Source organism: Lynx rufus, unplaced genomic scaffold, assembly GCF_022079265.1.
Source record: "Lynx rufus isolate CCGP_SWC_20201006 ecotype Redwood Valley unplaced genomic scaffold, mLynRuf1.p SCAF_8, whole genome shotgun sequence".
Taxonomy (NCBI): domain Eukaryota; kingdom Metazoa; phylum Chordata; class Mammalia; order Carnivora; family Felidae; genus Lynx; species Lynx rufus.
The window spans coordinates 46,323,073-46,347,817 of NW_025814896.1; the positions used below are offsets into that span (position 1 = coordinate 46,323,073).

At 43.2% G+C, this 24,745-nt stretch overlaps 1 protein-coding gene across 1 annotated transcript in view; it reads left to right on the plus strand.

Annotated features, from left to right (window-relative positions):
* KIZ (kizuna centrosomal protein) overlaps nucleotides 1-10,566 on the plus strand; it is a 143,482-nt gene extending 132,916 nt beyond the window's left edge. Inside the window, exons 12-13 of the mRNA XM_047068778.1 lie at nucleotides 7,983-8,026; nucleotides 10,417-10,566. Coding sequence (XP_046924734.1) covers nucleotides 7,983-8,026; nucleotides 10,417-10,520 — 148 coding nt within the window. The 3' untranslated portion in view covers nucleotides 10,521-10,566. The remainder of the gene's footprint in view (nucleotides 1-7,982; nucleotides 8,027-10,416) is intronic.
* The last annotated feature ends 14,179 nt before the right edge of the window (nucleotides 10,567-24,745 follow it).

Consider the following 24,745-nt stretch of genomic DNA (forward strand, 5'->3'; position numbering starts at 1 on the left):
AAATGTTGCCTGTGATGAATGCAGAATGAGGGCCAGAGGGTCCGTCCTATTGGCTAAACAGTGCACTCTGTTGAAAAGCCAGAGAAAGGGATTGGGTGCTGCTTTGCATAGCAATGACTTTCTTAATAAGCGTTACAGATTAATACACACCAGCTATAAAAGATGCAAAGAGATACTCTTAGCACATTTATCCATGCTCATTTCATTGTGATGGTGGTGGGATCCGGGTGCTTTCATATTCCGTTTTTCCGAGCAGCAGCTTCAGTGCATGAGCCGTAATAGAATCCGATGTTTATTGTATTATAAATCACGGGCAAGTAGGCAGATCGGCAACAGTTTATTATTAAAGATTCTTTCAGTGTAAATCTTTTTCTACCATTGTATTTGCTTCAGCAAAATCATTTTGTGGTTGAGTGGGGATGAAAGGCATAATGTACGAAGGAGTGAGTCCTAATAGGAAGCCGTTCTCCAAGTAAAGACCACTTGTTCCCTTTTGTTCAGGGGTGCATGCCAGAGCTTCCTCTCCTCTGCAAACATTGTCTCGCTTTACCTTCCCCAGGAAGCGGTTTTCACGCTCCCGGATCCATTTATTCAATGGAGAGTATATTTTAACAGCCTGCCATGTAACTTCAGTTTACCGTCTGGATCGAGATAACATTTTACCGAAGAAAAGGATGTGTGCTTGCAACATAATTGCCTGGGGGAAAGGTAGCAGAAGTCACCCAGCCATGGCACTCTGGCAGGGCCGCTGTGGGTGGCATTTTGTGTCCACCCTGCAACCACCAGAGTGGCCAGCGGAGGGCGCCTGGCCGCAGCTGATGCCGTGTGTCTCTCTCCTTGCGTGGTCACTGGGCCATTTTCCCTTGGGAGAATACAAAGATTGCACGGAATCAATACCAGTGAAATAAAAATCAGGTATTCCTGGAAGTCCTTTAGGTTTTATTAAAGCACCCGTTCTCTGTCTCTGGCTTAGCAAATCTGCAATCGCCTTAAATCCTACTGAATAAGCAGCTGCCTAAATATCCTACGTGTTCTCCTCATAGACCCACCTACTTTATTTTTTTCTACACAGAGCATGAAAGAACAGTAACTTGCTAGATTAGCCGAAGGGAAGGAGTTAGCAAATTGACCCCAGGCAGCTTAAAAAAAAAAAAAAAAAAAAAAAAAAAAGGCTTCTGCTGCAGGGTCCCTGGCTAACCATCAGGGGGCGCTCGGACTTTGTCAAATTAAAACTGTCTCAGCCTTTGGTCAGCCCTTAAAATTAGAATTTACAGAGATTTGTTGGCATACTCATGGGGTTCTTCCTTCCTGAATAATTTTATGCCTTCCATTTTTCAGAAATATATGTCTCTTGAGCAAAATTGTAGCTGAAGATGCTGTTTGAGACATTTTAATACCGATTTTAGCTAGCAGTCAAAATCATTAAAAATTACAGAATTTGGAGTCTAGAGACCACATCTTCTCATTAGTTAATATTTTCAGTCTTATATAGTAAGACCCTAGAACAGGAAGGACACTTCCCACTAGTAGCCGCCCCCCCTCATGGTCTCCCATCCCATAGACCCCTGCTCTTGGCAGGACCCTCAGAGTCTCATTGCCAGACTCCACTGACATGACCTCAAGGTCACAATAACTTGGGTAGTTTGTTGACAGGCTGTGGATACTTATTTCCTTCAACACAGTATTGACCATGAGGTTGAGAATCATTGTGTTACTAATATTAGGACATCCCCCAGGTCTGCTGTTTTCCAGATTCCTCCTCCCACAGGGCCAAGAATGAGTGTCTGAAATCCTAGCCTGACTGTTGCACCTCTGCTGCTGTGAGTCTCTCAGGGGCTTCTGTTACCCATACCCCTCTCAAGCACTGCATGGCCTACAGTCTGCAGCGCCTTCCAGCCTGCTCCCCCATGCCCCTGTGCCCACTTGACAGCCTCATGTCATGCCCTCATACAACCAGCTATGTCATGAGCCCCAGCTTCTATTCCTGCTCTTTTGCTGGAATGCTTCTGCCCCACACTTTCACCTGGATGATGCCTACTAGATTGTCAGGGCTTAACTATTAACCTTCTAAAAGTCTCCTAAGCAAAGGATCTGGTCATACAAGACGCCCCTCCTGTGGCCCCATGGCTATTTCTACCATCATCTGTAGCATAGGGATTGTAACCATTTGCAGGTACCTTCCCCTCACTGTGAGCTCCTCACTGGGGGCTTGGAGGGCTTTTCTGATTACCAGTGCTCAATAACGGTTGGACTTGCTAAGTGAACCTCTGTGTATAGCTCCACTGTTCACTCAAGCATTTGTCTTAGATGCCCTTACCTCTGGGTGGCATCACGTACCCAAGCTGCAGGAAATCATACATTCCACAAAGGTCTCTGCATGAGTGTATAGGAGAGGGAGGGCACACACACATTTCCCAAGGGAGACTCCTGCAGTCAACCTCGATTGCACCCTCTCCAATCGTGCACCCTGCATTTGGCTTCCAGGAAACACACTGGGCATGCACCCTCATACAGTGCATTACTGGGGTCCTCACCTAACTGCTGTCCTGTCTATTGGTAAAAGGATATCTGGCTCTTGGCCCTGAACTTGACATGGGCTCTTGGTATGTGCTAGGGGTCTGGACATTACCCCCTAATTCTGCTGCTGTCAGTTCTCAGCTTACCCCACAGTTGCCCTTTTTGGCTTGTGTCACAGTTATTTTGGTATCTGTCTCCCCACTGGAGCATGAGAGGCCCAAATACAGAGATCAAATGGGTATTGTTTGTTGCTGTGGGCCCAGCATAGAGCTGATGTGTAGTGTGACCTATGAGACAGTGAAGGAGTAAGGGAATGGATGAATGAACAAACCATTGCTCTGCCGACCTGCTTGTGCAAGACCTGGCAGAGGCCATTTCCCTGTGTCCTCCCCGTCCCAAGTGCTCCTGCCCATCAGGCTCCTTAAGGAGTAGACTTCATGCATCTCAGCCTGTTTCCTTTCTCTCTGTCCCCACATTTTCCCTTTCCTTGGCCACTGTGCCAGAGTACTTGTCACCTTCACTTAGAACCCATGACTGTGCCATCACCAAACCAAGCACATGCCGTTGTGCACCCGAATGCTGTGACAGTGAGCAGCACCACTCCCCCACACCTGCCGTAGCCAGGCTGTCAAGCAGGATTCTCTCTAAACTTACCAGAACACTGCAATGAAGGCCTACTTCCCCATTTTGCAGACAGAAAACCAGTGCTCAGAGAGGTAGGGAGCTTGCCCAGGGCCACACAGGGAGCAGAGTAGAGCATCAAGGGAGTAGAGGCTGTCTGGCCCCAGAGCTGACACTGTCTCCCATCAGCAGTCCTGCACTGGGACAGGGACCGGCTGCCCCAACCCAGGTTCTCTCCACCCTGCTGTTTGACCACATCTCACGAGGTGAGACAGGTGTTTGCATTTGGGAAGCATCCATGTGCTGGGGGGCTCTGTCCTCGTCTGCCCCCACTCCCATCTGACAGTTCTGTGTGTCTTGAAGCACAGCCTTCACAGCCTCTCTGGGCCCCACCACCCATACAGTGAAAGCGCTGGATAATCTATAAGTGCTCTGCTATAATTTAATAATGGGTTTCTTAGAAGCTCATAGGTTTTCCACTTCTCATTTTGTCTCTACTTGCCAGTTCCACAAAGCAAAACTTCATGCTTACAGTAGGCCTTGCCATCTAATTTTGTATTTATGTTGACTGTGTTGACTAAGTATTCCTAGCTACATTAGCCTTTTGCTCATATAACATGAATAGTTGACACACATAATTTCAGTGATACCTTATTTCACCACGATTGCGGATTGTGCACGTGGGTGCCAGGTGCTGCTCTTCGGATGAAAACTGTTAAGGCCCTGACCAACCTTTACTTCTTAAGTTTAGCAAGGATGAGAACAAAAGTGACTTTGATTAGAGTTGTCCTAATCTGGTTTATCAATAGCGGGGGAATTCATAAACACTTACTGAAAAGCATCAAAAAATGAGATGGCTTGATGGGTAGACAGAGGGAAGATATGTGATAAAGCCAATATGGCAAAAGGTAAATTAAGCATCCCCTTCATGGGTATGTGGTGTTCATTGCACAGCTATGGGGAAAAAAATACCTAACCTGCTGGGAAATTCTGCAGAGGTCATTGTCCCATTATGATGAGACCAGCAGAACATGGTCACATTTTAATTTAATACATTGTCTGTGGTGTTTTACCTGAAAATGGTTTGTTTTGAAGTAGGACCTCCAATCTAATTGTAACCTTCTGGGGAAAAAAAATCAAGTCTGCCATCTTGGATTCTAAGAGTTACCCATGAAAGACCATGCAGGGGACAGGCAGACCCTTTGGTGTGCTGTAAGTATGGCAGTGTCACCTGTTCAACCGGCTCGGTGCTCTGTGGCCCCAGGGCCAAGTCTTGGCCTCTGCCTGGTTTTGTACACCTTCAAGCTAAGAGCGGGTTTTACATTTTTGGGGGGCGAGGGGAAGCAAAGAAGAGGGAGAAGGAGAATCTTAAGCAGGCTCCACACTCAGCATGGAACCCAACACAGGGCTCGATCTCACAACCATGAGATCATGACCTGGACTGAAATCAAGAGTCAGACGCTTAACCAACTGAGCCACCCAGGTTTTTACACTTTTAAATGGTTGGAGGAAATCCAAAGAAGAATGATGTTGCATGACACCTGACCTGGAAGTTCTATGAAATTCAAATTTTTGTGCCTATAAGTGAGGTTGAATTACAATACAGCCCCACCTATCGTGTTCATGGCTTGTTTCCATGCTACAGCCACAAAGGTGAGTTGTCCTACAACCATATAGCCCACAACAGCTGAACCATTTACCCTCTGGCTCTTTACAGCAAACCTTTGCCAACCTCTGTTTTACAAGATGAAAATGTTACTTTCATGCTCTTAGGGAAGACGAAGCAGTCAGACTCCAAGTATGTGTGACCCAATCCCATGGCCTATAAGATTAACTCTTCCATTTCTTATACTTTGCCAGAGTGAATGTGTTCCTCGTCTTATTTATTATAGTAGCTCAACAAGTTGACTATATCTAGTATTCCAGGGAAAGTTCTCCCACTATGCCCGTTGGCCTTGTCTTAGCTTTACACATTAGGTGTGACTCAGAAAGAACTGTTGACCCTAAGAATTGCATGTGACTCTAGGTCAGCTTTGAATTGGGGTGTCACATTGGTGGGCAGAGCTGGCTTCCCAAAGGGAAATATAATTGCCCCTAGTGCATGGGGATGGAGTAGGAGACACCTGGAAGCAGCGTCCACCTTTCTCAGTGGGTGACCTACATGCATTTAGTTCTGCAGATTTCTTGCACGATTCCGGTAAGAAACTTAACCTGATTCTGAAGTCACAGAAGTAGAAACATGAAAGTCAAATAATGTGCCAGCAACTAGGTCGAGTGTCTTTAAGCAGGGCCCTGCTCTTGGTGAGCTTCATCTTTTCATTCTGCACATAATCACCAAGCACAAAGCCCTGGGTTACCCAGGGGAGCTGAAGCAGGTGCCATCGCTTCCCTCACAGAGCTCATAGTCTATAGCAGAAGTGATCACACATGCATTAGTTACACAAATGAGTGTAAAACAGCAACTTGGGTGAGGAATCAGTGGTGGGTGGGGGAGCAGTAGGGGAAGTGAGGCTGTAGTAGAAAGACCCAGCCAAGTCTGGGGATCAGCCTTTGAGGTGCTGTTCAGGATTTAGGGAGTTCATCAAAAAACAATGGGAAGGCTTTAAGGAGCTTTAGCAAGGAAGTGGAGTGAGAAGTTCATTCTTGCTGCTGAGTGGAAGATGGACTGTAGGGGACAGGGTGTGTGTGGCATCACCAGTTAGGGGCTGTTACAAAGGTCCAGGCAAGAGATGCTGGTGTAGTTGGCCAGGTTGTGGCAGTGTGGAGGGAAGAGCAAGGATTGAGTTGTAATATAGCCCCGTCTATTGATTTACACATCGGAGCTGACTGGGTGCAGGAGGGCCTAGGAGTGGAAAGGGTTGGGGAGGGAGCAGAGGATCCGAGTGCCCTTGACTGAAACAGGAGGGACCTGGCCTGGCAAGGGAAGAGAATCACAGTAGGGAGATTGTGAATTTGGTCATGGATGAGCATGTTGCCCACAAGGTGCTTGGGAGGCGGCCAAGTAGAACTAGCACATGAGCACAGGCCATGTTTCTGGAGCTCAGAGAAGTGGCTGGGGCCACAGGGATCTGGCCCATGCTTATCTGTCATTGTGCCCTTGCTCTTAACAAGGGCTCCCTGCTACTACATCCCACTGCATCCCCCCACCCCTTTACTGGCCTGTGCAATCCTCTCTGGCTTTCAAAGCAGAGTCCAGGAGATGCCCTGCTTCCTCAGGGGTCCTGCAGCCACCCATCCCCCACCCTTTGCTCCCTGTTCTCCCAGCCCTCAGTGCTCTATCCCTCTCCCCGCTGTGGCTCTTATTACCTGGACTACAGCTGGAGACTCTCTGGCCCCCACCAGCACTGTTCTAACCCACCTCTGCCTCCAGCATCTAGACTAGTCCTCATGAAATGAGAGGTAGGTAAATAGTAGACATACAACCCATAGTTGCATTGTGTGTGTGTGTGTGTGTGTGTGTGTGTGTATGTGTGTGTGTATACACTAGTACTTTATGAAAGATGGATTCATATGGTCAGTGGCCACCTTACCTGCAGCCTCCATGACTGATGGTTAGTGCTGGGCCCTTTCATAGGACCATCCACTCTTCATGGAGAAACAGCTGTGGGCCACTAGTTGGTCATGACAGATAATGAAACAGGCACCAAGTTTAAAGGAAGCATTGACAGATATTGAGCCTGGAAAATTATACCTAAATGGAGCTTATTTTACAGAAAAAAAAAAAAAAAACAAGTATGGCAGCTATGGAAAACAGCAAATTTTTAAGCCATAGGTTAGCCAGACTTGACACAAAGGAGGGAGAAGATAAGTTCACAGGGTTTCCTATGTTAAGAGGACCAGGGTTCTGGCCATGAGCAGTGACCATACACATTGGGGTCTGTCTTTTCTTGACATTCTTCTCCTCTAAGAGACTGGAATCTGTTTTAATGCAATAATATATCAATGTAAATCCCAGCAAATACCTTGGCAAGAACAGGTTGCTAGGTATTAGATGCCATAGACACTAGCATCTTTGTGTATGTGATACCCAGAAACCTACACCTCGGTGTCCAGGATACTTACGTTTTTCTGTCTTAAGTTCCTGTTTTTAATTAAGCAGACTAAGAGTTTATCTTGGACTCCCTTGTCAAGCCGTTAAGGATTGGTATCACTGGCTTGATGGAGATGAGGATCTTATCTTCCCCGCCAGCTTCTCCTTGTATTCTATCTTGGATTCTCTACTTCGGGTATTTCACTTTTAGCTTGTCTAAAAGTGCCAAAGCTTTGTCTGGACATGTTTTGGGAAGGCTGTTGAAGGGAAGTGGATCCTCTACCTCACCGCCCATGTGCTCATTGTCCTGCGCTGCAAGGGATGCCCGCAGGACACACTATGACCCGGTGTCTGCAGGGCCAGCAGAGAATGCACTCAGGGATACTGGTGATGCTGTCACAATAGGGACCCACCCACCAAAGCATCAGCAAGTAACTCTGGCCACCGAGGTCCTGACAGTTTCTTCTTCTTCTTTTTTTAAAGTGTTCTATTTATTTATTTTGAGAGAGAGAGCAGGGAAGGAGCAGAGGAAGAATCCCAAGCAGGCTCCATGCTGTCAGCACAGCCCCAATGCGGGGCTCTATCCCACGAACCGAGAGATCATGACCTGAGCCGAGATCACAAGTCAGAAGCTCAACTGACTAAGCCCCACAGGCGCCGCCTGACATTTTCTTCTTGCTCTTAAGACTCAGGGAGAACGTGTAAAATTTCTGGCCTTTCAGTGCAGTACTTCTTTGCTAATGTGCTCATTGTAAAAATATCAGTCTGATTGTCATTTTTTTTGCAAGACTCAGGCTATTTCTTTATTTTTCAGGCATGAAAATCAAAAGAAACTAACTACCAATTTAGAGTCTAAAGGTAAGAGAAATCACTGGAGGCTAGATTTTCATCTTGTGTTTTAACCCAGAGTTGTTTTGTGACGTGTTTCTTGTTTCCTGCACCCTCCTGTAAGGACTGTGAAGCGTGTGTGCGATCACTGGGCGCCCTGTGGCTCTCCCCAGGGTGATTATGGTCTCTGAGGGGATTGGAGAGCTATCGAGGAACCATTCTTCGGTGACAGGGCTATGAGCTGACAATATATGGGGTGCCATGGGCCACGGTGGCATAGCATTCTAACTTGCAAGTATGAATTTGCAGGGTATCCCAGCCTCCACATCCAATTGATTGACAACACTGGTATATTCTACCTGTGAAATGGTTTTTGACTGTGTCCCCATCCTCATGGCTAATGCCCTGAGAGTACCCACTGCTCATGACATGACAGGGCTCTTACAGTAGACACTAACTGGTTTCCTCCCATCTGGCCCCTCTCCCACTCCCCATTGTCCTCCACCTGGCCACCAGCATCTAAAATCTCATGTAACCTTCTTACCTTCCTGGTTAAAAATTGTTAATGCCTCCTGCTATGTGCAGGATAGAGTCCACAACTTTCTCCCTTTGTGGTCTGGCCACATCCCTACTTTCCAGCTCAGTCCCTACCAAGATCTTGTCCTCTGTGGATCTAGTCACAGTCAGCTTTTTCCAAATATAGATGTACCTCAGAGATACTACAGGTTCGGTTCCAGATCACTGTAATAAAGCCAAATAAATTTTTTGGTTTCTCAGTGCCTGTAAAAGTTGTGTTTACGCTGTACTGTAGTCTCTTAAGTGTACAATGGCATTCATTATGTCTAAAAAAATGTTAATTAACATTAAATTAACTTAAAATACTTTAAAAATAATTAAAAAACACCTTATTGCTAAAAGATGCTAGCCATCATCTGAGCTTTCAGTGAGTCATAATTACTGATCACAGATCACTGTAGGAAATATAATAATGGAAATAATAATAATTGGAATAATGAGAGAAGTACCAAAATGTGACACAGAGACACAAGGTGAACAAATGCTGTTGAAAAAATGGCACCAATAGATTTGCCTTGTGTAGGGTTGCCATAGACCTTCAGTTATAAAAAAACACAGTCTCTGCAAAGCACAGGAAAATGGGGTATGCCTGTATACCACGCTTGTACTTCTGTGCCTTTGCTCATGCTGTTCCCCCCTTTTCTTTAGCACCATGAGCTCCTATTTGCCTTTCAGCCCCACCTTCCATGCTAACACTGTGGTATATCCTATGCAGAGCTTGGGCTTGCTCTATTCCTGTCTGCTTAGACCCCCGTCCCAGTAGGTTGTGGTCGAGAGCGTGGGTATAAGTCCGACAACCTGGGTGGGACTCCTGGCTTCAACACCCGCTAATTCTGTGATTGGGGCCAGTTACTTAACCTCTCTCAGCCCATTTGCTCAGTAAATGGAGACATTAACACTTACCTCCCCAGGTTGGTACAAGGATGAAATGGGGTTGTGTATAAGAAGTCATCACAGAATGGCAGGTAGTGAGTGCCATGGAGATAGCGGTGGTCATGGAGATTGTCCATATAGCAGACCGTGTCCCACCACATCCTGTCCGACCACGCTGGAGATCACAGTGCAGTTCGCGGGCATGCTGTGGCCTTCCACCACAAGCAGCTGTGCATCTGCCTAAGGGCTTTCTCTGGCTGCAGGCGCATGCCAAGCCCCAATGGGGCAGCCCAGAGTACCCGGGAGTTGATGCCCTGGTTGAGAATGAGAATAACCTTCAACCAATGAGAAATGGAAGTTGGTCAATAAATAACCCCACTGCCTTACTCTTTGTTGGGACAATTTGAGGAGAGTTCTGAGTTTCTCAGAGAGTGCCCTGCAGGCCTGAGCCGCCTTGTCCACTGCCAGCCCCCCTCATTAACACACCCTCTGCTGGCTTCCTCTCTTCCTGTGTCACTATTCCAGCCCCTCCCATCGTTCCCAGGATCACCTCCCAAGTAAACCATGTGCACCCAAGGCCTCCTATTCTTCCACCATGTCTTTCTTGTGAAGTATAGAAGGGGATCAAAGTGCAAGAGCAGCTAAGCTGAGGTGGTCTCAGGCCTGGTGAAATACCTGGCTAACCCTGCTTCTGTGTTAATCCTGATTTAAATCCCCATCCTGCAGTAAAGAGCTGAGCACAACAAAAGGGGAAGGAAATATTCTGCAGTGTTTCCATAGAACACACTGAGATGTGCAAATTTGTGCAGTATGGACGTGCATCCAGATGCACCTGGTCAGGTTCAGCCCTCAGTGTCCCTAGTAGGCCTTTTGCAGGCCAGTGCTTCCAGTCCACTGGAACCAGTCTACTGATGAAGCCAAGCTTATCAGAGTGGAGAGGTGTTAAATAGCTGTCTGTTTTTCTCTTCCAGCCTTTTGGGATGAATCCGACGACAGTAACTCAGAAATTGAAGCTGCTTTACGCCCTAGAAACCATAACACATCTGCCGATGACTTTGGTGATTTTTATGACTAATAAGCGGTAACAACCATTGGAAATAAAGTCATTAAATAACCTAAAACCCTGTGTTTGTATGTGATGTCCTAAACAAACATGTCTTTTAAAGCTTCCTAATTGTTTAAAAGGAGCACTTGGGACCATATTGCTACTGGAGTGAAATTCCATGGCATAAACATAAACTAGCATATTCATTTGAAGTGTTATCAAAAAACAAAGTGATATGCAATGCCCATTGAAATGTAAGTTGCTTTCTTTGTAGAAATTGACAAGCTGGTCCTAAAATTCATATGGAAATCCAAGGGACCCAGAAGAGCTAAAACAACCTTGAAAAAGGAAACAAAGTTGGAGTACTCACACTTCCCAATTTTGAAACTTACTTAAAAGCTGAAATAAACAAACAAATGAAAGCTGTAGTAATTGAGACTGTATGGGACTGGCATAGACATACAGATCAGTGAAATATCAATTTATATATAATCTAGAACTGATAATCCAGAAATAAGTCCTCATGTGTATGGTCACTTAATTTTTGACAAAGGTGCCAACCCATTCAATGGGGAAGGAGTGATCTTTTCAACAAATGGTGCTGGGACAACTGAAGAGCCAAAGAACTGCAGATGAATGAAGTTAGATCCCTACCTCACACTGTATACAAAATTAACTCAAAATGCATCAAGGACCTAAGTGTAAGAGCTAAACTATAAAACTCTCAGAAGTAAGCATTGTGTAAATCTTTCTGACCTTGAATTAGGCAATGGTCTCTTGGATATGACACCAAAAATCCTTAACTGAGAAAAATAGATACATTGGACTTCACCCAAATTAAAACGTTTTGCTGCAAAGGACACCATCAGGAAAGTGAAAAGAATGGGAGAAAATATTTTCAAATCATATATCTAAAAAGGGACTTGTATCCAGAATATATAAAGAATTTTTATAATTCAATAAAAAGACAACAAACTCAATTTAAAAATGAGCAAAAGTTCTGAATCGACATTGCTCCAAAGAAAATGTACAAAAACAGTCACAAACTAAAGGACACATGACAACTAAATGCAGTGTGGGATCCTAGGTTGGATCCTCGAACCAAGAAAGGACATTAATGGAAAGTTTGGGGAAACCCAAATTAAGTTTGGAGTTTAGTTGATAGTAATTATACTAGTGTTGTTTTCTTGGTTTTTACAAATGTACTGTGGTAAGGTAAGATCAGAGGGATGTAACAAGAACTCTGTATTATCTTTGCAACTTTTCTATAAATCTAAAATTATTCCACACACAAAAATCCAGCAGTAAACATGAACATTTGGGTGATACCCTTCCAGACCTTTTCTATGTTTTTACCTTTTCTTTGTTTTTCAAATTGTCTTGAACATTTCATTTTTTAATTCTTAAATCTTAGCAGACAATAACACAGCCCTTCAGCCAGCACACTAGTCAGGTATTTGTCAGCAGTGCTCATGGAATACAGAGTCCTACATCTGAACACCTTTTGCTGGAGATCACATGTCATGTGTACTGATGATGACCCAGAACAAAGCCTAGCTTTGTGCAGTCTACCACTTTCCTAATGCTTAATCTTACTTCTGAATAGTGGTAGAGTAGGCCTGGGACCCAACACCCTTCGCAGGCAAATTTTCCAGCTAAATTTAATAACATTCTTTTTTTCCTTCCTATTGACCTCAAGTGACCCTGATTTAAAATGCATAGAAGTAATACAAAGTTTCCCTTTTGTATACATTGTAAAGAAAAGAAGATAATTGACTTTTTAAATTATACTAAGAAAATAACAGGACAAGTGATTGGTGGGCATGGCTAAGGGGCTGGCTAACTAAGCTCCACTGTGCTGTGCTCACCAGACAGCTCTCTGGTCCATTTTGGGGTCTCCAGGGGTTTAAATTCCTGGAGGGTCATGCACTGGCCCATAGGTGGTCTTGTTTCCCCAGGTAAAGGCAGTGGGACAATGTAAGTTTGTAAACTATTTGTATGAACCACCGTCCCCCCACCGCGTTCTCCTGTCCCCTCATACCACTACCACAACTCACAACACTCCTGACACCAGACATGTGGGGTTTTCCCACACCAACCAATTATCTGACCCCAGCTGGGCGTCCTGCAATGCGATTCAGTTCTGACACTACCTGCGCTTAGTGCAGACCCCACAGGTTAAGGACACAGTTCCACAAGGCTGACCGCTCCACCCCCGCCCGACTTCAGACACAAGTCACAAGTAGTAGGTCCCCAGGTTATCCACAACTTCTGTCTGACTTGGCTACAAATCCGATGGCCACAGCCCCTCCTTGGTTTTGATAATTAGCTAGGTGGCTCATGGAACTAAGGAAAACACTCAATTCCTTTTACCTGTTTATCATGAAAGGTATGATAAAGGATATAGATGAACATGCAGATGGAAGAAGTGCATATCAAGGTGTGTGGGAAGGGGTGCGGAACTTCCGTGCCCTGGCCAGGTGGGCCACTCTACCGGCACCTGCTTGTGTTCAGCAACCTGGAAGCTCCCAAACCTCCTACTTTTAGGATGTTTATGGAGGCTTCATCATGTAAGCATGATAGATTATCAACCCCACTTCTACAGAGCCCCACTCCCCTCTCCAAAGAATGGGGGGATGGGGCTGAAAGTTCCAAGCTTCTCATCATGACTTGGTCTTCCTGATGACGAGCCCCTAATCTGAAGCTACCAGGAGCGCACCCAGAATCACCTCATCAGAACAAAAGACACTCCTGTCACCCAGGGAAATTCCAAGAGTTTAAAACTGTTTAGAGCTCTGTGTCAGGAACCAGAGAGCAGAGACCAGAATATACATTCTCTATTAATTCCCAGTGGTCATCAAATTTATAAATGAGACTTTGGTGAGCTTGGTTAGCATGGAGACCTGAACACCTGACAAAATCAAGTGCTATAGCTCAGTGCTAAGGACCCAACTCTATGTCAGAGGTAACTGCCCTTCCAGCACCTACCAATCTAGCTTCAGACACAGCTTTAATATCTGCTTACTAGCAAGCCTCTTCTGACACTTTCTGCATGTCAGGCACTGTTTGTGCTAGTCATTGGGAATAATACAAGGATGGATCTAACATAGTCATTGACCTCAGGGTGCTCACACTTCAACAAAGGAGACAAAGCTTGAAGCGAGGTACATTATGTACAGTAAGATGATGACAGATGATAGATAAGCTTAAACACACACACAGGCTCAGAGGAGTGAAAACATTGTCCCTCCTGGGTTGAGTTAGGGAAGGTAACATTTGTTGGGATGGGGCGGTGCTGGAGGAATAAGGGACTATAGGCAGAGAGATGACTCTTGCAAGACTGAGACCCAAAAGAATGTGTGTAAACAAGCAATGCTTGCGTGAGGCTAGCACAAGACATGTGTGCAGCAAGCATGAGCACACATCTGCGAAGGCAGGGGGGCACACCAAGAGAAGGTAGCAACTCTGGCTGGGAGGGAAAGAATTTGTGCTCAGCCACAGATGTCAAATGTTTCGAAAAGACCAGAAGCAAAACTATTCAATCACTGAAGTAGTAATTCATAGAAGTTTGTCATGCACATGCCAAAATGCAAACCAGGAGCACTGAAACCAAAACACGGAATGAGGCCCAGGGGTCTGTTTTCATCAAGCAGCTTAACAGTGCAGAACCAGTGACTTATTCTTCATAGTGATTGGTTCCATTAGAATATTCTTATTTTTATTTTTATTTTGTATTTATTTTTGGGAGAGTGCAAGTTGGGGGGCGGGGAGCAGAGAGAAGGGGATAGAGGATCTGAAGCAGGCTGTACGCTGACAAGCTGACAGCAGTTTGTGGAGCTCGAACTCATGAACCGCAAGAACTGTTTTTTTAATGTTTATTATTTTTGAGAGAAAGAGACAGAGACAGAGCATGAGCGAGGGAGGGGCAGAGAGAGAGAGAGAGAGAGAATCCAAAGCAGGTTCCAGGCTTAGAGCTGTCAGCTCAGAACCTGACACGGGGCTCAAATCCACAAACCATGAGATCATGACCTGAGCTGAACTCAAATGCTTAACCAACTGAGCCACCCAGGTGCCCCTGCCCAGAATTTTCAAGACTGGTCTCTGTGTGTGTTTTATTTTCACACAATCTGATGATCTCCAAAGAAAATCAAGAGACTCTAAAGGCAAAGTATCAGAACCATGGAGCTCAGCAAAGTTGGTGACAGTTCAGCAATGCACTAGGAAAACCAGTTTGAAACTAAATTTTTGAAAGATGTCATTTACAGTAACAACCAAAATGATGTATCAAAAATCTAAATTTTTTTTAAGGAATTATTGAAAGACAAAATTGTACACACTGAGACAAGAGAGAATGACATGTTCCATTTTGGGGACAATCCTATATCTTGAAATTCACAGTTCTGTCCAAATTAATCCAGAAAGTTACTCCATTTCAATCAAAATCCCAACAGGTCTTTTGCAGTACTGGTCATAAAACTGAGAAGGAATTTCAAGGACCAAAATGGCCATGACAAGTTTGAAGAATAGAAAGGAGGTCTTGTGGTGGCAAACATTAGGATTTATTATAAAGAATAGTAATCCTCCTGTGGTAGTGGGTCGGAGATAATATAGTAATACCATCCCTGTGGTAGTGGCTCAGAGATAAAAACATGGAGCAGAAGGGAGGCTCTAGTGATATTCCCAGGCAGGAGAACTGAGTGTAGACAGATGTAGTATTAGAAATCAGGAAGGCGGTAACAGACTTTTCAATAAATGGTACTGGACCAATTGGCAAACCACGTGGCAAGACACCAAGCTAATTTTTTTTTTAACATGGTCATCATGAAATGTTTATTTTTGCATAAATTTCACTCTCAGTGCCTAGTGACATCTTTAGGGCCCTTTATCAATGGCACGCCACTGCCCCAGCCCTTCTGAACCTCTTTCTTCCCCTGGCTGAAGGATGTAACCTGTCCCCTATTTTGCTGAGATTGAAGTATAAGCTGCTTTGTTTTCCTTTTGCTGCAACCTCTTAGTGGCTGACATCTCCTTTCTTTCCAGATTAAAGAAAGTAAAGGCCATTCCCTCTTCCCTGCCTCACTCCTTCCCACCATTAATTAATTCATTTATTCATTCAGGGTACATTCGATGCCCTTCCAACTCCCCCCAGTACATTTTTTCCCAAGCTTTCTTATTGTGGCAAAATGTAGGTAACATAAAATGTATCATCTTAAGAATTTTTAAATGTGTGAGTTGGTGGTATTAAATACATTCACAATGTGCACCCATCACCACCATCCATCTCTAGAACTCTGTCATCTTGTTTAACTAAAACTCTGAATTCCCCCTCCCTAAAACCCCTGGCAACCACCATTTTACTTTCTGTCACTATGATTTTGACTACTCAAGGTACCTCATATAAGTGGGATCATGCAGTGTTTGTCTTTTTGTGACCAGCTTACTTCACTCATATAAATGTCCCTAAGGTTCACCCACACTGGAGATGTGTGTCAGAATTTCTTTCCTTCTTAAGGCTGAATAATATTCCATTGTATGTATATGCCACATATACATGGTTATCTATTCCATGGATATGTGGAATGGATATGTGGTTATCTATTCATCTGTCAATGGACACTTGGGTTGCTTCCATGTTTCCGCTATTGTGAAAAATGCTGCTATGAACATGGATGTACAAACGTCTCTTCAAGATCCTGATCTCAGGCCTTCTGGATATATACCCAGAAGTGGAGTTGCTGGATCATATGGATCATCAATTCTATTTTTATTTTTATTTTTTTTAGATGTTTATTTTTGAGAGAGTGCAAGTGGGGGAAGGGTAGGGAGAGGGGGACAGCTTGTGCTGACAGCAGCAAGCCCAATCTGGGGCTCAAACTCACAAACTTCAAGACCTGAGCCTATGTAGGAAGCTCAACCAAATTCTATTTTCAATTTTTTGAGGAAACACCATACTATTTTTTGCTTGTTTAATGATAATTATAGTACCAAGCTGTTTTCCACAGTGGCTGTACCATTTTACATTCTCAAGGACAGTGCATAGGGATTCCACCTTCTCCACATCCTCACCAACAGTTATTTTCTGTTGTTTGATAGTAACCATCCTCAGGTGGTGAGGTGGTAAAATTAAATTTCTACTTCACTCTTTCCTTTTTAAGTTTTTTTAGTTATGTATTTTGAAAGAGAGAGAGTGCAGGGGTGGGGGGGCAGAGAGAGAGAGAGGGTGACAGAATCCCAAGCAGACTCTACACTGTAGTGCAAAACCCTATGTGGGGCTCAATCTTACAAACCATGAGATCATGACCTAAGCCAAAATCAAGAGTCAGATGCCCAACCAACTGAGCCACCCAGGCACCCCCCTCACTCTCAATACAAAGGAAATTTCAGCTCAAATAAAGAAGCAAATGTGAAAAAGAAAAACTTGAAAACTCTTAAATAAAAAAAATAGGCAATTAATTTTATGACTTCAGAACAAAGAAGAATTTCTTAACCCATGAGGAAAATGCACAAACTCACATAAGAAAATATTGATAAATACTACCACATTGAAATGAAAATATTCTGTATAACTGAAACACCAATATTAAAAGACAAATTATAGGCTAGAAGATGACTTATGTAGGATACATGCCCATCAAAGATCTGTATACATAGAGAAGCATAGATCAATAAAAAATACAACTCAGCAGAACATGAAAAAAAGGATTAGAATGAGCAATTCATAGACAAAGAAAACCAAATGATCAGTAAACATAAAAGGTACTTAGAGTTACTAGTATACCAAACAGCAAAAGAAAAGTACAGTGGGGTGTCATTTCATAGCCAGTAGACTGGCCAAGATTGGAGGCAGATCACTCTGAGGTTTGGGTAGGATAGCAGGAAAGAAGGACTTTCATTAACTATGAAGAAACACACATCAAGTAAGGTTGCAGATGGCATATCAGATCCTATGACGCTATGGTTCTCCCTCTAAATATATAGAGCCACACTGTCCAATACAGTCATCACCAGCCGTGCGTGACTCTTGAGCACGTGAGCAGTTTGGCTTAGTCCAAACTGAGAAATTCATTTTGGATCTCAAGACTGTCTCTGAAAGAAATAACATAACATACTTCGCTAATTTTGTAAATACATTACGCTATGTTCACTACAGGTGTAGCTACCATCTATCACCATACAACAATATTACAGTACCACTGACTATATTCCCTGTGCTGTGCCTTTTATCCCCGTGACTTAGTCACCCCATAACTGGAAGCCTGTATCTCCCACTCCCCTTCGCCCATTTTGCCTATCCCTCTATCCCCCACTGTGGCAACCAACAGTTTGTTCTCTGTATTTATGGGTCTGTTTCTGCTTAACTGTTTTTTTAGATTCCACATATAAGTAAAATCATTATATTTTTCATTATTTCATTAATTTGTATATTGGTTATAGCTTGAAATAGAGACATTGGATATGTTGAGTTAAAATATATTGTTAAAATTAATTTCACCAGTTTTGTTTTTTTTTTACATTTTCTAATGTGGCTACTAGAAAATTTAAATTACCATGTGACACACATTTGTGGCTCTCTGATATCTCTATGGGACAAAGAGAAACTCTCACTGTAGTACATAGAGAGACAAAAACTTAGCTGCAGTATTGTTTGAAATAGTAAAAATTTGGACATTTAGTGCCCACCAACAAGAAAACAATAAGAAACACATTGCTGGAGGATTTATACAGTTCATAAAATACATGTAAAAGTGAAAAACATGAAACAATGCAGTGTGTTGTTTATAGAAAGGGAAGAGAAGGTTTGTATATGACAAAAGTATAAAAACATGCAAGGAAGGGGTTCACAACATCTCCAAGAAAGTGATCAGCGCTGGGGAAGAAAAGAAGACACTATGATGAGTGGTAAATAGAGAAGTATAATGCATCAGTAACAGCTTCTTTCTTTAGATTAACAAGCAAATATTCTTGGCAAATATGGCCAAATGGTAACATTTGTCAAATATCTGTCCAATTCGGGTGGTGTTTCATGTCATTCATGTAATGCTGTTCTCTGCATTTTTTGTGTGTTTAAAATAGTTTACAAATTTTGGGGGCACCTGGGTGGTTCAGTCGGTTAAGTGTCGGACTTCAGCCTAGGTCATGATCTCGTTCCTGAGTTTGAGCCCTGCATCAGGCTCTGAGCTGTTAGCACAGAGCCTGGAGTCTGCTTTGGATTTTGTGTCTCCTTCTCTCTCTGCCCCTCCCCCACTCATGCTCTGTCTCTGTCTCTCTCTCAAAAATAAATAAAACATTTAAAAAAAATAAAAAATAAATTAAATAAAATAGTTTATAATTTTTTAAAGAAACGAGTCATGAAGAACTTTGTATCACATGCTAAGGAGTCTGGACTTTCTTCTGTTGATCAGTATTTGGAAGCCATTGAAGAGTTTTATTATTTTTTGTTTTTTTTAATTTTTTTTAACGTTTGTTTATTTTTCAGATAGAGACAGAGCATAAACGGGAGAGGGTCAGAGAGAGGGGGACACAGAATCCGAAACAGGCTCCAGGCTCTGAGCTGTCAGCACAGAGCCCTACGCGGGGCTCAAACTCACGGACCGCAAGATCATGACCTGAGCCGAAGTCGGTCGCTTAACCGACTGAGCCACCCAGGCACCCCCGTTGAAGAGTTTTAAACAGAGGAAGAGATTTCCATCTAGAGAGAGAATTTTGCACTCTTATCTTAGGCTTATCCAGCTCATCATCTAATAACAGGAAAAATATGTCATTGCTTCTAACACATTTTTTTTTTATTTGAATAACTCTGCAATTGGCATGTATCGTGTTGTTCAGTTAACACTCGGGGCATAGACGTCATTGCCTCAGCTGATGTACCAATGTGCAGAATGCACGGCAGCCATTTGGTGAAAATTATGGGGACACTAGAGGAGCACTCTTTTTTTTTTTTTTTTATTTTAGAGAGATAGAGACAGAGAGAGAGAATCTTAAGCAGGCTCCATGCTCAGTGTGGAGCCTGAGGTGGGACTCAATCTCACAACCCTGGAATCATGACCTGAACCCAAATCAAGAGTCAGACAGTCAACCAACTGAGCCACCCAGGTGCCCTGGGGAGCACTCTTAAATGTTACCCTGCCAACACACCTCATGGCACAGACAAGGAAAACATGGAGAATTGTTGACATCAGCAACTCTGAATCAAAAAGTGATTTAAGGGCACCCGAGTAGTTCAGTCACTTAAGCGTCTGACTTTGGCTCAGGTCATAATCTCCAGTTCATGGGTTCAAGCTCCGCGTCGGGCTCTGTGCTGACAGCTCGGAGTCTGGAGCCTGCTTTAGATTCTGTGTTTCCCTCTCTCTCTGCCCCTGTCCCACTCACGCTCTCTCTCAAAACTAAATAAATATTTTTTAAAAATTAAAAAAAATGGTTTAGAAGATGCACATTCTATATGTGAAGGAGTTTTAGGAAAGCAGTGACATTTAATTGGTCTACTACATTTGCCTTTTTATATGTGCACAAAAGTGGAATATTTTTTTAAGTTTTTTTTTTTAAATTATGGTAAAACACACATAAAGTAAAATTTGCCATCATAACCATTTTCAGGGCACAGTTTAGTGGCAGTAAGTACATTCACATTTTTGGGCAGCCATCACCACGATCCATCTCCAGAATTCTTTGCATCTTGTACAACTGCAGCTCTGTGCCTATTAAACACCAACTGACCAATCTCAGCCACTGTTATGAAACCACTGTCCAAATCCCATACATCTGATTGGTAGGACCTGCCTAAATCACAAAGAACTCTAGCTGAGGCGAATCTAGAAAATGTAATTTTTAGCTTTCCAGGATCTGCAGTATAGCAAGCGTACCACAGGCTGCTGGAATGGATGCTAAGCACCATCCTACCATATCTACTGTAAAGATCTACCAGTACTGGTCCTGGAATACACTTGGGAAGGGTTGTTCTAAACAGGGAAGCCAAATTCAGGGACGGATCACGTTGAGTTTGAATGACCAAAGTCGCCCTCACTGAAGTCTGTCCCTGGGATCCATCCCTGTAGCTCCCCACGGAAGTGTAGGCAGGGTTTTCCAACAACAGTGGGAAATCACATTTCCTCCAGGCATAAATCCTACGAAGGTCAGTGCTGGATGAAGACATGATCTAGAAAAAGGCCCATAAAATCTCCCACATTTTCTGCCACTGGGATTTGGCTAGCCTTGAACCTTTCATCTCGGTGAATTGCTTTTCTAATTGCACTTGCTTTTTAAATTGTTGGTCGCCACTGTATCCTCCCAGGCTTCTCTCATTACCGTGTGGTTTGCCACTCTCAGCATTAGTGGAGTTATTCACTGACCAATTCTCCATTGGTGACAGCTCATGAGTTCCCTCCTCCCTACCCTCAAGAAAAAATAAGGAAACCAAACTATGAATCCTGAAAGCTTTTATCCAGTTCTCAAGCTTTCGTCCACTTTCAATATTCCTGTCACTACAGCTGTGTCATCAGCAAAGTGCTTCGGTGACGATCAGATTTCGATGTATCAAACTGGCAAAAACACATTAAAGAAGATTGCAATAATTCCAGCCCCAAATCCAAGCAGATAAGGATTATATTACTCAAGAACTTACCCCGAGTGACAGAAACTGAACTCATCCAGTAGAAACACTCATTAGCATTCAGCAGCCAAGATTTCAAGTCTAACTGCTTCTGGTAGTGGTCCTGTGTATTTATTTCAGAATCATCTGGAAATCTCTGGCTCCTTAAGGTAGTTCCCTTTAAATCTTTTTGAACGACGTGGTGTCGCCATTTGCCTCACTGCGCTGATGTTTTCCATTTCCTCAGGCCAGTCCAGCCATTGACACAAAGACTAATATTTGATGACAGATGGCTCTGTGAGCTTCTGGTAAGGCCATATCTCACTTTTGGAATGCAAGCGATAACCGAGTTCCTCTAGAGCCTTATTTATTATACTATTATTGTGCACAAACTCATTAGATGTAAAACATTCTGCCAGTCAACCTGATCCTGCTCTACCCCAGCTGTCATGCTGGCAGCTCAAAGATGGCGACAGATGATACTGATGGACAGTATGGCTGCCATCCCCTGCCTTCCCAAATTTAAAGCTGGATGCTTCTCAACCAAGGGAACATGCTAGAGAAAAGAGCTAGGAAGCCATTCTGCAGCATCCTGTGGTTTAATCACCATGGTAGTTTACTAAATGGTATTCATAGGGCCCTGCTGGCCAGGCCTTAATAGCACTTGCAAGCATACTTACGGCAACTGTATGAAATCAGCTGAAATCAAAATACATCCCTCCCTCTGGTGCAACAAGAATGCTGTCAGTCTTGCATCCTGGTCCCAGTTCTTGCCAAGGACCAGTTCTTTCTCCCTTTTCAGATATGCCTGTATGTACTCTCAGTGCTCAAACATTTCTCACAGGCATCTTTGCAATTGTATAAGAAGTAACAATTTATTCAATCACTTGTTTAACAAGAGCATTCATTCTGGAGCACTTGCTATGCCCCAGCCATTATGCCAGGCCAAATATATGGAGAGATGAATCAAGGACTTCCCTGTCTCATAGGAAAGAAACAGGTCATCTATATGCAAATTGTTTAGGGTGATGTTTTAGCTGCTATGACAAATAGGCCCCCAAATACAGTGGCTTTGAGAATATGGAAATTTATTTCTCTTTCATTAACAGCCCCAGGTTTGGCAGATGGTCTTTTCTTACACATTCAGAAATCCAGGTTCCAGAGCACCTGGGTGGCTCAGTCAGTTAAGTGTCAGACTCTTGATCGTGGCTCAGGTCATGATCTCACAGTTTGTGTGTTTGAGCCCCACACTGGGCTCTGCACTGACAGCATAGAGCCTACTTAGGATTCTATATTTCCCTCTCTCTGCCCCTCCCTTGCTCCTTCACTCTCTCTTGAAAATAAATAAATAAACTTAAAAAAAAAATAAATCCAGGTTCCTTCCATTTTCTTCCTCTACCATTCCTAGGGCATCATCTTGGTCTGCATGGCCAAACTGGGTTGCAGACACAGGAGGAGGTAGAGACTGGAAGTCCTAGGAAAGGAATTTTTCTATTAAGGGATGACATGGTTATTGTTTACATTTAATCAGCAAATGCTTAGTTATTTGGCCATACCTAGCTATAAAGTAGGTTGGGAAACAATCTCCAGCTGGGCAGCCATATTGCCAGGAAAAAGAGGAAAATGGATTTTGGTGGAAAACTGGTAGCCTTTGGCACACAATGCTATGTGCTAAATACTGATAGAGGAACATCTCTGGAGAGGCCAAATCATGAAATGGTTAAACACTCAGGTTCAGGAGGCAAACAAGCCTATATTTGAATCCCAGTACACAACACAATATCATTCACATAGTAGGTACCCAATTAGTATTAGATAAGAATATTATTTGCCATTCCATGGAAATACAGTTAAAGGATTAAATAGACTACTGTCTGTGAGTGAGTCCTATGAGGCTTATATAAGAAGGTAAACTTTGGCTAAGTCTCAAAGGACCAATAGAAATTGAGCAAGTGGGAGTTCAGTCATTCTGGGCATGCATGTGCCAAAGGGACTACGTGACCACATAATTACTTTTACCTTTGAGCAATTAGGATTTTCTTATACCAAAGGAGCTCATATTAGGCTCCTGAGTCTCACATTCTGACTCTATAGTGACATTGAACCTCAGATCCCCTTGGCAGGATATAGGAGAAGAAAGACTATCAACATACATCATGAGACTCAGGGGCAGGTGTCATGTTGGCACTGAAGACAGACAGCAGAAAAACCAGAATTATAATACAATGAGAAACTCATCCTCTATGTTTGGAGGACAAGAGTCCAAACTAGAGAAGAAATGATTCTGGGAAGATGGCAGAGTAGAAAGCACCAGGAATCTGTCTCCTGATCTATGCAGTGATTGCATTGGCAGAATCTGGCTGATCTAACTATTTTGGAACTCTGGAGTATGCTTCAAGACTTGCAATTTCCAGAGGAAAATTGGAATGCCTGTTGCAGTTAATTCTGGACAATTTCAGCTCCCAACATTGTAGCACTCTCCCCTCCTCCTGCACTCAGCCATATAGCACGTGGCATCAGTCAACTATTGGGTGCCAGGGTGGGCAATAAGGACACTGTCCTCCAAAAATTGAGGATTTGTGTTCTGATTGTTGATTGTTGCTTCTGATCTTGGAGATGCAGAAACACAGGCAGGTGTCCACTGTTGCACCTCTCCTCACAATGTTGCAAGCCCTTCCCACTCCAACTGAAACAACTTCCAGGGGAATTCAAGGGCCAGCACTCCTTTTATTTCCCTCTTTTTATCCTCTTCATTTTTCTCCTTTCTCCGTTCCCCTTTATGAGAGCCAGACATATAAAGTCTAGGACTTTCAAAAGGAATCACATACATGAGGGCACTTAAAAAATCACCACACATGGCCAGGAAAGGCACAGGCTTAAAAAAAGCCCTGATAAGACCTTAAGTTTATGCCTCAGGCTTATCCCCAGCACAGACACAGCCTACAAAAATCAAAACACAAAAACAAAAAGCATCAATCCCAAGAAAATGGAGGAATCTGATTTCCAGAGTTACTACATTATTAGGTTCAAATGTCCAGTATTAAAAAAAAAAAAATCACAAGGTATATAGGAAAGTATGGCCATTCAAAGGAAAAAGAAAAAAAAAGAAACCAACAGAAACTGTCACAAAGAAAGACCAGAGGGCAGTCTTTCTAGACAAAGACTTTAAAACAACTGTATGTAAGGATGCTCAAAGAACTAAAGAAAGACAGGGAGAACGTCAGGAAAATAATGTGAACAACATGGAAATATCAATAGGGATATAAAACATAAAAAGAAACTAAAAAGAAATTCTGGAAATACAAAGTACAATAATTGAAAAGAAATATTCACTAGAGTGATTCAAAGGCATAGCAGAGCAGCCAGAAGAAGAAAAAAAATCAGTGAACTTGGAGATAGGACAATTGAAATTATTGAGTCTGAAGAACAGAAAGAAAAAAGCCTGAGGAAAAGTGAATGGAGCCTAGATGACATGTAGGACACCATAAATTGGATGAACATATGCGTCGTGGGAGTCTCAGAAAAAGAAGAGAGAGAGAAAGAGGCAGAGGGATTAGTCAAAGAAATAATGTCCCAAACTTCCCAAGTCTGATGAAAGACATGAATATGAACATCCAAGAAGCTCAACAAACTCTAAGTAGGATGAATTCAAAGAGAACTATACCATGAC